The sequence below is a fragment of the Aethalodelphis obliquidens genome, unplaced genomic scaffold, assembly GCF_003676395.1.
Source record: "Aethalodelphis obliquidens isolate GAN/ISIS:26980383/991018 unplaced genomic scaffold, ASM367639v1 scaffold88, whole genome shotgun sequence".
Lineage (NCBI taxonomy): Eukaryota > Metazoa > Chordata > Mammalia > Artiodactyla > Delphinidae > Aethalodelphis > Aethalodelphis obliquidens.
Window position 1 is genome coordinate 2,224,794 of NW_020838032.1, and position 13,209 is coordinate 2,238,002.

Below are 13,209 nucleotides of genomic sequence, written 5' to 3' on the forward strand. Positions count from 1 at the left end.
GCAGGCCAGAGAGTAGCATTTTGCTCAGGATGAGGTAATGTCTACAGTCTCCTACTTTTGCATAGAAAAATGAAATCAGATCCTAAGTAAAGGCACAAATAGTTTTTAACACCTTTCACTTGTTCATATGCTTTTTCTCCTATATTTGGAAGGAGCTTAAATTAGTCAGTCTTGTTCATTTACTTGAGGCTTCCCATGAAAAACATAAGTGGAATGTTTTAATTTTCTAGGAAGTAGACACTAAATTAGACTCTGTGAAAATAAAACAAAATTAAACAACAACCACAAAATTACCAAATTGGGGGAAATAAGCATGTACTACACCAATTTTTTCCTTTCAAAATATACTGAGACTGGAGAAAAGGCATAAACTCTAATCAGAAGCAAAACTAAAGGAATGACCCTGAAATCACTTTTGTTACTATCAGTAGTGATTTTAAATGCTTCTTCCATGAACCTATTACTTCTGTCTGATTACAGAGAACACATTTATTCAACAAATAGGTATTGAGCACCTGTTATATACAAAACACTGTACTGGACATTGGGTCTCTGTGCTTAAGAGTTTAGCTACATTTTGGCAGGGAATATAGGCTGACAATAACACACAGGCTAACATTTCGGTCTGCCCAAATGACATGATGCTGGGGAAGTTATATAATAAAGGAGCTAAATAAGTCAATCTAAATCTATGGCCTTGACTAAGCCTTATTGAGAAAAAGGATAGTGATTTCTCAGCTACTAAGATGCTTATGATGGTCATCACACTACCGTCTAAACCATTAGCCTTCTTCTTAAAAACAGGCAGCAGGGGTCTTCCCTGGTGGCGCAGTGGTTGAGAGTCCGCCTGCCGATGCAGGGGACGCGGGTTCGTGCCCTGGTCCGGGAGGATCCCACGTGCCGCGGAGCGGCTGGGCCCGCGAGCCATGGCGGCTGAGCCTGCGCGTCCGGAGCCTGTGCTCCGCAACGGGAGAGACCACGACAGTGAGAGGCCCGCGTAAAAAAAAAAAAAAAAAAAAGCCAGGAGGAATGATTTCCCTCATGTAGTGAGAACGCGGAGGTCCATCGTCTGATTTCCATCCCCTGCCCAAGGGTTGTTATCATTTCTGTCGCTATTATCTGCCTCATTACATTATGCTGCTCCCAGGTGCTTTTCTTCTTTCGGGAAATCAGCTGGTGCCTGGCAAATGTACTAATCAGGTTGACGTGTCACTGTGATGGAAACTGTGACTTGCGGGTTGGGTTTTGCTGCTCATGTTTTCAATGATAGCTCTTCGTTTTAAAGGGCATTGTGCACAACAGAGTGGAGGTCCTATGAGACCAATCTTTGTGCACAACAGAGTGGAGGTCCTACGAGACCAATCTACCAGTCTAGAAAACATGACTTGGAAAGGAAGTAGTAGCATCTTGTATCCACATACCCTTTTTCTCTAAGGAGTGCAGACACATTTGGAGATATTACTCCATCCTCAGAACAGCCATTTTGGGCCTGGCAAAGAGCGTTGTTAATACTCTTGCCTGACTGTATTCTGATAAACCCCAGCTGTGGGCTGCAGGAGGCGTGCAGTATTAGCATAAAGTTCTTTCTGCTGGTGTAGCTCTCTCCTCTCTCAGTTTGAATTGGTAAAGTCTGCTCTATGGTATCATATAAAGTTGTATATAAGCAAATCCCAATTATTATCTACTTTATTATAACTATGCCCTGAATTGGAAATTCGGAGAAAAAAATCCACAGATACACTGTTGGAGGTATGAACATTTTCCATGAAAATGTTAAAGTCAATTCTTGTTTTAATTTTTGATGGTAATCTTCAAATAGATAGGTAAACAGACAGATGTCGAAAGGATCAGAAGACTTTTTTTCTGTAAAGCGTTAGTTAGTAAATATTTTAGCCTTTGTAGGCTATGCAGTCTTTGTTGCAACTGTTTAACTCTGCCATTGCAGCACCAAATCAGCCATAGACAATGGTTGTATTTCGATAAAACTTTATCTACAAAAACAGGCAGTAGACTGGATTTGGCCAAAGGGCTGGATTATCCAGAAACAAATGAGTCCTGACAAACAATTTCAGAGTTCACATCTGCAGCAGTGTATATGATTGCACAGGGACATGTAGCACTGCTTTAATTATTGAGAGATTATGAGAAAAGAACATAAGAATGATGCTTTTGGTGAGTAAAGGCTAAATGACATCACGGCATGATTTGTAAGCAAAAGCTTTACAGCATATGGAAGAAAAGTGTTGGAGAATAAGATCATCATGTGGCTCAGGGTAGAACAGGCACAACGACCTCAAGAGAACCTTCATGGAGCTGTCAGCACCACATTCATATTGTAAGGGGCAGCTTCATTTCAGGAAAATAATAATCTTTTACAATAAACTGAAGTTGTCCATTTGAATTTCATTGATTTAATGGTTTGGTCTGCATTTAATTTAAACTTTTTTTGGTGTTTTAGATGTGTAAGAGTATAGGAATACAAAATTGTTTGGCAGGATTTATTTATATCTGGATAATCCAGCCCCCTGGCCAAATCCAGTCTACCGCCTGTTTTTGTAAATAAGCATACATTTATAGTTTTAAAGATATCATTCTAATACAAATAACTTCAGTCAACCCTGGTGAATCATGAGGGTTTTTTCTCTCTGACAAGAAAAGTAATGCTCAAGTTTGAGCAACACTGCCAAACACAAGCTTTGACATCTGAACTGCAGGACCAAACCATGAATGAGAAAGTATGTCGGCTTGGTGAGGTGGGGGTAGGGAGTGCCACATCGCATCTTGGGAAGCGTAGTTATCATCAGAAGTAAACCAGAAATGGAGGCTGGAGGAGTCCAGCTATCAGTGCCTGCTTGAGACTGCAGTGTTTCATTTACTCAATCAATTCAGCGTGTCAGGGAAACAAGCAGGGAGGGTAAAAAAGATGCTGTGTGGGTCCCAGAGAAGCTCACCAGACAATTCATGAGACACCAAAACCTGGATAGAGGAGCTGTGTGCCTCAGTAACCCTTCATCTGTTGAACAGAGAGGGGATTTCAGGCAGCACACAAGTGGACAGTGAATGGAGCTAAGGGAAATCCTCAGACTTTATCCTGTCTGTTGAAACACCAGAGAGGAAAGCCATGAGCATGACAGGAAAAAATACTGCAGGATAAAGGTAAAAGAAAACATTGTTCTAAGGACTCAGAGGAAGAACAAGCCTCGGAAATAAATTTACTACAGAAACCAAAACAAGTTTAGAAAACTGGCACTCCCATTATGATACAAGAAGATATAACTTCTGTGAAAAAATGGTAAAAAGCCATGAGAGGACAACAGGCTGAAACAGTGTAACAGATTGAGATCAAAAGACAACAAAGTAACAAAAAAGATAAGGAAGAATTGCAAGGGTTGTTACAATAACAATCTATAATGGAATTACTAAAGAATAAAATGTCTCCATGGAAACTCAGTGGTATAAAGTGTAAATAAAAAATGAAAAGGCAAGCCATACAGTCGGGGAGAATATATCTGTGACACATATCTGGCAAAAGGCTAGCATCTAGAGTATGTAAAGTATTCTTACAGTCTAACAAAAAAACAACCAAAAAAACCATATTAAATAAATGGCAAATGACTTGAAGAGACACTTTTCAAAGGCAGACATAAGAACGTACAATAAGGGCATGAAAGTTGCTCACCTTCATTAGTTATCAGAGAAATGCAAATTAAAACCACAAGATAGTATTTCACCCCAGTTGGAGGGCTAAAATTAAAAGGACTGACAACATCACATGTTTCCAAGGGTGCAAAGCTACTGGACTCTCATACACTGCTGGTGGAATATAAAATGATTGAATCACTTTGGAAATAGTTTGCCAGATACAAAGTTAACTTCTCTGAGCCAGCAATTCCACTCTTAGGTATTTACCCAAGTGAAATTAAAACCTTTGTCCACAAAAAGGCTTACACATGAATGTTCACAGAATATTTTTTGTAATGCCCCCTGAAAATTCAAATGTCCATCAACAGATGAGTGGATAAACAAACTAGTTTATTCACATAATGGATTACTATTCATCAACTTTTTAAAAAAGAATAAACTATTGACATCCATAACAATATGGGTAAGTCTCATGCTGAGCAAAAGAAGCCAGACACAAAAGAGTACACACGAATGATGCCATTTACATGAATGTTTAGGAGAGGTAAAACTAATCTATAGATATGGAAATCAGATCAGTGGTTGACTGGAGTGGGGTTAGGGAAGACTCACTTAAGGAGGGATGGCAAAGGCACAAGGGAATTTCTAGGGTAATAGAAATGTTCTACATCTTCATAGGGGTGCTGATTAATTACTTAGATGCATTTTTTTGTCGAACACCATTGAACAAGATGAACTGTGTGCGTTTCATTATACATAAATTATACTGTAATTAAGTTGATTAAAAACCAAGGTACCCACAACCAGCTCCATTCTAGAAAGTTTTGAATTACATAAATAATTTTTTTAAATTCTATGAGCCTAGGCAGAATAATCAGGCTACTTTCAAAGAATTTTTTAAAATGATATCAGATTTCTCCTCTGAAATACTAAGTAAGATATGGTAATGAAAACATTTATAGTCATTTAAGAGGGAAAAGAAGTAAGAATTTAATACCTAGCCAAGGATTGTTCATAAGTAAACACAACAAAAAGCTCACCTAAAAATGGGAGGACTAAGAAAATATACCACATACCCATCCTTCTAGGAAGAAAAAAAAAATAGTGAAGCCCTTTCCCAGCTGACTAGGAGATGACTCAGACTTAAGAGATCAAGAGTAAAGAAAGTCTAAATACTTATTGCAAATATAAAAATATAATTTGAAACTGGATGAAAATGTAAAACAACGATTATAATTCCTAGAAAATAAGATATAATACAAAAACAAAATATAGAGATAGTATGAGTCACAAATCCCAAACTGTATTTATTAAAACTAGAGAATGTGGGTGAGGGAAGTTGACAGAAGTAAATGCCCATTAAATTCTTTATTTGATATAGAATGAAGTCAAGAGCTATTGGTTAACTAAATTGTGAAACATCCATTTATGGAATACTCTATAGTCATAAAAATATTGAGGAAGCTCTTCATGGTCAGATACGAAATTATCTATAAGATAAACTTATTCTAAAGAGGGAAGCACAATACAAAAAAGTGTATAGCATGTTATGATTTGTGCAACAAAAGAGGAAAAAATATACTATACAAAGGAAACTGGTGACCTTGGTTGCCTTGGGGAAGGGTTACTGGGTAGCTGGGAATTAGGAGTAAAAAGGAGACATCGTAAATTTTTTTGTCCTTTGCTCATTTGTAAATGAACCATGTAAATGTGGCTTATTTTTAGAAATGAAATTTTAAAATGTATGATTTGTTTTGTTTTGACTTTCAGAATCAAATAAACATTCATTGAAGACTTTATTACATGTGTAAATCTAGTTTTTTTATGAAGAAGGCATCACAAATCAGAAAAGATTCAATAAATGATCTTGGATAACCGGTTTCCTATTCGAAGACAAAAATGTTTAGTCCTCATTTCACAACCCTGACCAGAATAAACTACAAACAGATTAAAGAGTGAAATTACAAAAATAAATAAATAAATAAAAATTAAATAAAAATATTGGAACAAAACAGGTGAATCGTAGAGCAAAGAAAGACTTCCCAAGACAAACCTAACATATTTTATTACATAAAATTTAAAATCTCCTATAGATTAGAAATATTATATAAAATTAAAAGGTATACTAAAAACTGAGAAAAATACTTTTCACAAATGTAAGAGATTAATATCTTTATTTTATATATATATATATATATATATATATATTTTTTTTTTTTTTTTTTGCGGTACGCGGGCCTCTCACCGTTGTGGCCTCTCCCGCCACAGAGCACAGGCTCCGGACGCGCAGGCTCAGCAGCCATGGCTCACGGGCCCAGCCGCTCCGCGGCATGTGGGATCTTCCCGGACCGGGGCACGAACCCGGGTACCCTGCATCGGCAGGCGGACTCTCAACCACTGCGCCACCAGGGAAGCCCTATTTTGTATATTTTTTAAACAGAAGAATAGCTTACAGATTTATGTAATGTAAGTCTTATGTGACACGGGAGCCTCCAAAGGAAATGAAGGCCCGAAGAAACAGACCTGCATACTTTTCTGCTGGGTTTGATGACGAGTGGACACTCAACTCAGGAACAGCCAGATGGAAGAGATGCACAGGGCAAGGTACGTGAGAAAGAGCACGGAACTTCCATGCCCTCTCCAGGTACACAATTCTCCCCACATCTCCACGTGTTCACTAACCTGGAAGTTCCAGTATCTTTATTTTTTAAAGACCCAATCATATTAGAAGACAAAACAAACTTTTTGAAACCTCACTAACACCTCGATATAAAAATGAACAAAGGAAATTAACAAACAGGAAATGAAAACGGTTAAGAAACATATAGGGATGTATGAAACCTCATTGATAATTGAAGTAATCCAAATTAAAGAGAGGCCTTCTCTTGCCTATCAGATGGGTGAAACTCCAAGGGAAAGGAGACCTTCATAAACTACTGATGGATATGTAAATTGGTACAACCTTTCTGAAAAACAACTTGAGATATGTACCCAGCCTTAAACAGGTTCAAAACTTTTGACTCAATAATTCTAATTTTATACAAACTGTCTCCCCAGGAATTTAATGCAACTTTATTTATAATAAGAAAAAACTTTGGAAACAATAAAAATGTCTAATAATATGGAAATGTTAAGTAAAATCTGATACATTCATACAATAAAATATTATGCAGACATTAAAATTATCAACTTGGGGCTCTCCCGGTGGCACAGTGGTTGAGAGTCCAAGGAGAAACCATATTTTAGATAAAGAAATATTACAATTACAGAAATTTTACCTGGCATCAACATGCCTAGGATCTCAACTGAAAGTGTTAATTATTGCAATAAGCAAGAAATTCGCAGACAAAACCTTGATGATGCATTAGCACTTGCCTTCCATCTTTCTTATACACCTTTGGTTCAAAACTTCATGGCCAGGGCTTCCCTGGTGGCGCAGTGGTTAGGAATCCGCCTGTCAGTGCAGGGGACACGGGTTTGATCCCTGGTCCGGGAAGATTCCACATGCCACGGAGCAACTAAGCCAGGGGGCCACAACTACTGAAGCATGCACTCTAGAGCCTGCTTGCCACAACTACTGAGCCCGTGCTCCACAGCTACTGAAGCCGTTGTGCCTAGAGCCCATGCTCTGCAGCAAGAGAAGCCACCGCAATGAGAAGCCTGCACGCTGCAACGAAGAGTGGTCCCTGCTCACTGCAACTAAAAGAAAGCCCGCGCACAGCAACGAGGACCCAACACAGCCAAAAATAAAATTAATTAAAAAAACAAAACAAAACTTCATGGCCAAATAGTGTACAGAACAGATGCAATACTAGGATGACTCCAGTGGGCCAGCCCACAGGAGCACTGTCGCTCAGAATAATGAATAACCCTGTACAGGCTCCATGACCAAACCACAGATAACTCTACTATAATGGTGTTTCCATGGCACACTTGCCTGCCCAGAAAGTCTTCAACCAAGAGCACCCACTTATGGCCCACAAACCATCAGCTGAAAGCAGCTGCCTTAATAATCTAGGAATTGATAACTCTGGCATGAAGAGCCCCACATGCCATGCCTAGGCTTCCAAGTTCCTCTCCCCATCCCGGGCTGTTTTCTCTGACAGGATGTTTTATAGTATGTTCAGTCCAACCCAGCTAATAAAGGAGCTCTTTTAAAGTGGAGAAAAACACTGTGTGTTGGGTTGCTGGGTCCAGCATGTGTGCAATACATAAAGAAGCACAGAACACATGTACAGTACCTTCCCGAAGCTGTGTTGGCTTGGCAGAATTTTCCCCACTCATTAAAACAACAAAAGATGCAGCTGCTCGAACCGTAGCCTGCCATGTTGACATGGCAACGGGTGGCTCCTGGCATGGAAAAAGGGCCCTGTTGTTTATGGGCGATCCCATAGTATAAACACATGGCCTGCAGAAGAAAGACAAAGAAACAAAGGGGGAGAATCTTTAAAATGAGTTGTCACTTTTCTCACCACCATGGTAGCGAAAGTTAAGTTGAGCTTTCAAGAGAAAATATCTCAGACTTTGTAGCTGGCTGGTTTCAGAGCATCTTGAACTGAAACTACCAAGGGCTGTGTGAATAGCTGAGTGGTAATTTCTCCCAAATGAATTACTTAAACATGTAAAGAGAGTTTTTTGTTTGTTTGTGTGTTTGTTTTTTAAGGGGAAAAATATTTTTTTGGATAAAGTTTTAAATACTAGTCTGCCAAGTTAAAGTTTACATTAACCTTGCCCCTCCCTTTAGGCCCTTAGGCCTTCGAAAGAAAAAAGTTTTAGAGACATTCTTAAAAAATTGTGGAAAATATTCTGGAAAAGAAAATATGTTTAGCGATCACTGAGATATTAATACTTAGAACAAACAAGCCGGTGGTCTCAAATCCAGTGCTGGCGGACAGATACCCCCAATCTTGGAAACCACCACCTCCAAATGGAACCCTTGTGGGAATCCTTGTGTGGAGGCCAAGAACAGGGGTTGGCATATCAACAGGACTGCAGGTCACAACAACCAGGCTTGTGACGGGAAGGCCAAGTGCAGAGCTGTTACCAAAGCAAGTGTAGGAAACCAACGGCATCACATTAGGGCTCATTCTGCTACAGTTAAAAAACACAAACCCACACATACCAAGAACAATCCCTTCCATGATTAAGTCACAGACAGAAATGGAAAAAAAAATCTATGAGATCAAAGAAATCTATTCTTTTAACACCACAGAGGAGAAGGTACAGACTGACCCTCAGGAAGACATCTTAGGAAAATGTTTCTACTTTTTGCTTTTCAGGAGTTATGGCAAATATGATATAGTTTTAATCAGCTTGATTTATAGAGTAAATAATAGAGCAGAGCACTACCTCTCTCGCATAAACTGGTTTTCCTTTTTAGTTAACATTGTTATGACTGAACATTTATTGTGTTCTTACAATAAGCAAGAACACACAGAATGATGGCCCCACTCCATCAGTCAGGGTCCAGGAAGGAAAAAGAAACCAGTCTAGGACTTAATAAACAGAGGTAATTTAATATAGGGAATTGGTCATACAAGTAATAGAAGTGCTGAGAAGCCAAACAGGGGAGAGAGTGAGGCAACTCAGAGATTAGCCACAGTGGTAAGGAGCTGTGACTCTGCAGGTTGGAGGAGCTACTGTTACTGGGTGTTGCAGGGTCATTTGACAGAAGCCAGAGTCACAGTGGGGAATGTCCAATGGGTGCTGGGACCAGGGAGACTCAGTCATTGATGGAGATGCCAAAAGAAGCAGAAAGAGGGGAGTAAATATCTTGTTTCTCACCAACTCTCAAACGTTCCATCAATGCCCCGCATTGGCCAAACCTGACAGGAAGCCAGAAGACGAGGCAGCCTGAGAAATGAGGTTCCTTGTCATTCAGAGATCATAATAAGAGCAGAAAATGGACCTTAGAGCAAACAGGCAGTCTACCTCCTAGAAGTGCCTATGCTGTGATAACTCATAGAATTGACATGAGGCAGAGAAAGAAGATTAGAAATTCAGAAGACTTTAGTCCTGGCTGGGTTACCAACTCATTAAATGGCTATGGAAAAGTCCCTTGACCTCTCTGAGTCATATGCAAAATGGGGATGGGGGGCAGGTATGTGACTTCTATTGTCTGTTCTGGTCCATAAACCTATGATTATGTCCCAGAAACATAGATACAAGAACAAAGGCAAATTTTCATGGAAGGCCCAGAATCCCCCATCGATTTCAGTGAGTGATGAGCTCCCACCCTGGTCCCCTTGGATCCCTGGTTAATTGACTTAGCCTTAGTTAACTGCCCAACTTCAGGTTGTTTGAGAACCTAATGACAAAGTTGCCTAAAGCCACCTCCTCCTAGGCGGGACTGCTGGTTGTTGCCTGGGGTGGGGTGGGGGGGGAATGCTTTAGCAGCTCAAGTTCTGAAAATTCCACCTGTTTTTTCCCAAAAGCCCCATCTTAGGGAAGGATCCCAAGAGGAAACGTATGGTCAGTGGAAAGGGAGTATATTGCCACTGGCCAAATGGCAGGTATAACTCCTCTTCCTCTGACCATGGCAGCCATTGAGGATCAAGGCTTTCTTTCTCACTGAAGCAGAATGGATCCCACAATTTTGCTCAGCTCATGAGCTGTAGGAATCCACTTCCAATCTAAGTAGACTTGTGGAGATAAACCTATTTGTGATGCTCACAGGAAGTGGGAGGCCCTTGCCTAGAGATCGCCTAAGACTTTCTCTGCCTTGTGCACAGGGGAAGCTGACCCCATATTATGGTCCTAAGTCCTAGGGTATTTAGGCCAAGTCTGAAAGTATCTGTGCTCTCTTGCCTTTGCACGCAGCATCTCATTTCCCTCGGGTGACTCTGGTGCTACAGGTCTTCCCTTCCCTGCACGGGGAGCAAATCCTCCCCCAAAAGACTGGCTTGCCCAGGTGTTTGCTCTCCTTCTCCCGATAAGCTTGGGTTGGAGGTCATGCTGGTATATTATTATGCATTCCACCTGTGCCCTTAGGTATGTGGTCTCCAAGGCTTCCTCCATCAGCCTCCCTACCTCTTTCCAGAAGAAACAATCAGATTTGAGATGAGGTCATATGTGAGAAACACTGCAGAGGAAGAATCAGAAAGACATAATGATTTGCTGCAGGAAAAGGAACAGAAGGCCTCTCTGAGGTAACCAACTTTCAAGATGGACCCCAATGACCCCTGTCCCTGGTATTCACACCCCTGTGTAGCCCCCTCCCACATTGTATCAGGTTGGCCTGTGTGACCGATGGCTATGGCAGAAGTGATGTCACTTGTGAGATCAGATTATTTAAAAATCTGTGACTTTTGTTTTAGGGGTTTTCCTCTGTGTCTCCTCACTTCCTCAGGACAGGGCAGGGGGGGCCATGTCATGAGGACACTCAGGCAGTCTATGGAGGAGCCCACGTGGTAGGAACGAAGGCCTCTAGCCCACAGTCAGTGAGGATCTGAGGCCTGTCAACAACCTTGCACGTGAGTTTGGAAGAGGATCTTCCAGCTCCAGCCAAGCCTTGAGATGTCTGTGGCCCCGGCAGACAGCTGACTGCTACACTGTAAGAGATCCTGGGCCAGAACAACCCAGTTAAGCTGCTCCTGGATTTCTGACTCTCAGAAACTGTGTTTAAGTTCTGTTCTTTTAAGCTGTTTAGTTTTGAGGTAATTTGTTATGCAGCAATAGATAACAGAATTTTCTCAGGTTTCTGCCTCAAGGGAGAAGATGGATCATGAAGCTATTAAACAAGAGAAGAAACTAAGGGTACCAAGCAGGTCACAGGAAGGGACAAGGGAGAAGGAGAGTTCCTACCTGTTTAATTTGCATAGAAAGGGCTTTACACACCATATGGCAAAGGACACTTGTATGGACACAGAGACCTCAATTTCCTAACCCCAAACAGTATAGTGTCCAACAATGGGACTGAGTGTCTGAAATTAGATCTATCTCAGAAATTTAGAAATGATGATGTTATGAAGTAGTAAGTTACTGAGGCTGCAGGCAGATCTGAGTCTGGGTATCGTACACAAATAGGGAGGTGGGGAGGGAATCCTTCCATTGACTGGATTTAAAAAAGCATGTTATCACCATCATTTCCTCCCCAGTTCTCTATTATTTCCCCCTCTAAACAGCCTAGTTCTAGATATTTTGTTCTAGAGTTTTGTCCTGATCCCCTGTCATCCTCTTGAAGGCTCATTTTGCATTGGCGCCTGAAGTTTCCCACCAAGGGGATTAGATGCCTGGCCAGATCCCAGGAAGCTCTCACCTCCAATCCTCCCACTGTCCCCACAAGTCTCTTTCTCTCCCCTCTTTATATGGCTGGGGCATCCTTTCTGCCAAAGTCTATATGTTTTCTTTCTAGCTTTCCACTTGGTCTCTAGAGCTATAACTCTGAAAGTATAGATCCATTCATCTGTCTAAAAGCCACACCCATAAATATACCCTTGTCTGATATGACTGAATCACTTTCTTATTGGAATGTTTTCAGAAATAGGAAAACAATCCTAGGCAAAATTTCTTGAAAATGTAGATTCCCTTCATGTTCCCAGTCTACTCCCTTCTTGGCCTTTTCTTCTTTCTCAGCTGCAGCTTCACTCCTCCCTCCTCAACACACTCAAACCGAGTGCCAGTGACTTCATAACCGATGGCTTTTTCAGCTTTCAAAATCTGATATTCTTATGCATGTCACACGTCATGGTGCAAATGTCTAAAACAATCTAAAGTTAAGTAACTACATTTTAACAGGGATGAAAGCTTTAACCCCTGGATAAAGGTCTAGTGGCGGAATTTTGGGCATCCGACAGAAAGTGGAGAACTGGTCGACATAAGGTCTTCACGGAGTTAAACCCTCCTGAAAATCATACTCTCTACGTGGTGACTCCTACCACACACACATTCCCCACCCCTCCCTCCCCCCGCCCCTGTGTCCCAAGAGGGGAGGAAAGTCTATGTGCATTTATAAACATGCTCTGCAGTTATCTGGGTATGTAATCACCGAAAGAAATGCAGCTGTGCTTATTCAACATGCACAGCCTTACACCTCGGCCATGTTGCTAAAATGCTTATGGGATAGATGTTTAGGCGCCAGCCTGCAATTCTGATGTTTATAACTTCATTATTTCCCAACTGAACAATTTCTTCCAACATGAAAAGGAAAACTCTCTTTCACCAGGGCTCGTTCTACATGCCCTGGGATACCCACCCGCATGGAAGACCCCCCTGGAGAGCCCAGACTAACTGCACAGGAGTTGTGGGAATGGGAGGAGGCCACTGAAAATCAGAAAGAAAACAGGGTAGGATGGGGGTCACAGGCAGGCCCGTGGCTTGTTGCGTTGAAAGAACTTCTAAATTGAGGAAGAACCTGTCAGAGTTACAATTACTTCAGCTTCTTGTGTGTATGCGGAATAGTCAAATGAGGATAAGATACACTATGCTGCTATGGTCTGAATGTGTCCGTCCAAATTCATATGGGAAATCTTAATGCCCAAAGTGATGGTATTAGGAGGTGGGGTCTTTGGGAGGTGCTTAGGTCATAAGGGCACAACCCTCATGAATGAGATTAATGCCTTTATAAGA

At 41.1% G+C, this 13,209-nt stretch overlaps 1 protein-coding gene across 6 annotated transcripts in view; it reads right to left on the minus strand.

The window, feature by feature from the left end:
• Positions 1–13,209, minus strand: part of AOPEP (aminopeptidase O (putative)) — a 370,704-nt gene that overhangs the window by 293,785 nt on the left and 63,710 nt on the right. For all 6 annotated transcript variants that reach the window (XM_027094269.1, XM_027094272.1, XM_027094268.1 and 3 more), the window contains exon 3: positions 7,884–8,050. In XM_027094269.1, the coding sequence (XP_026950070.1) occupies positions 7,884–8,050 (167 nt within the window). The remainder of the gene's footprint in view (positions 1–7,883; positions 8,051–13,209) is intronic.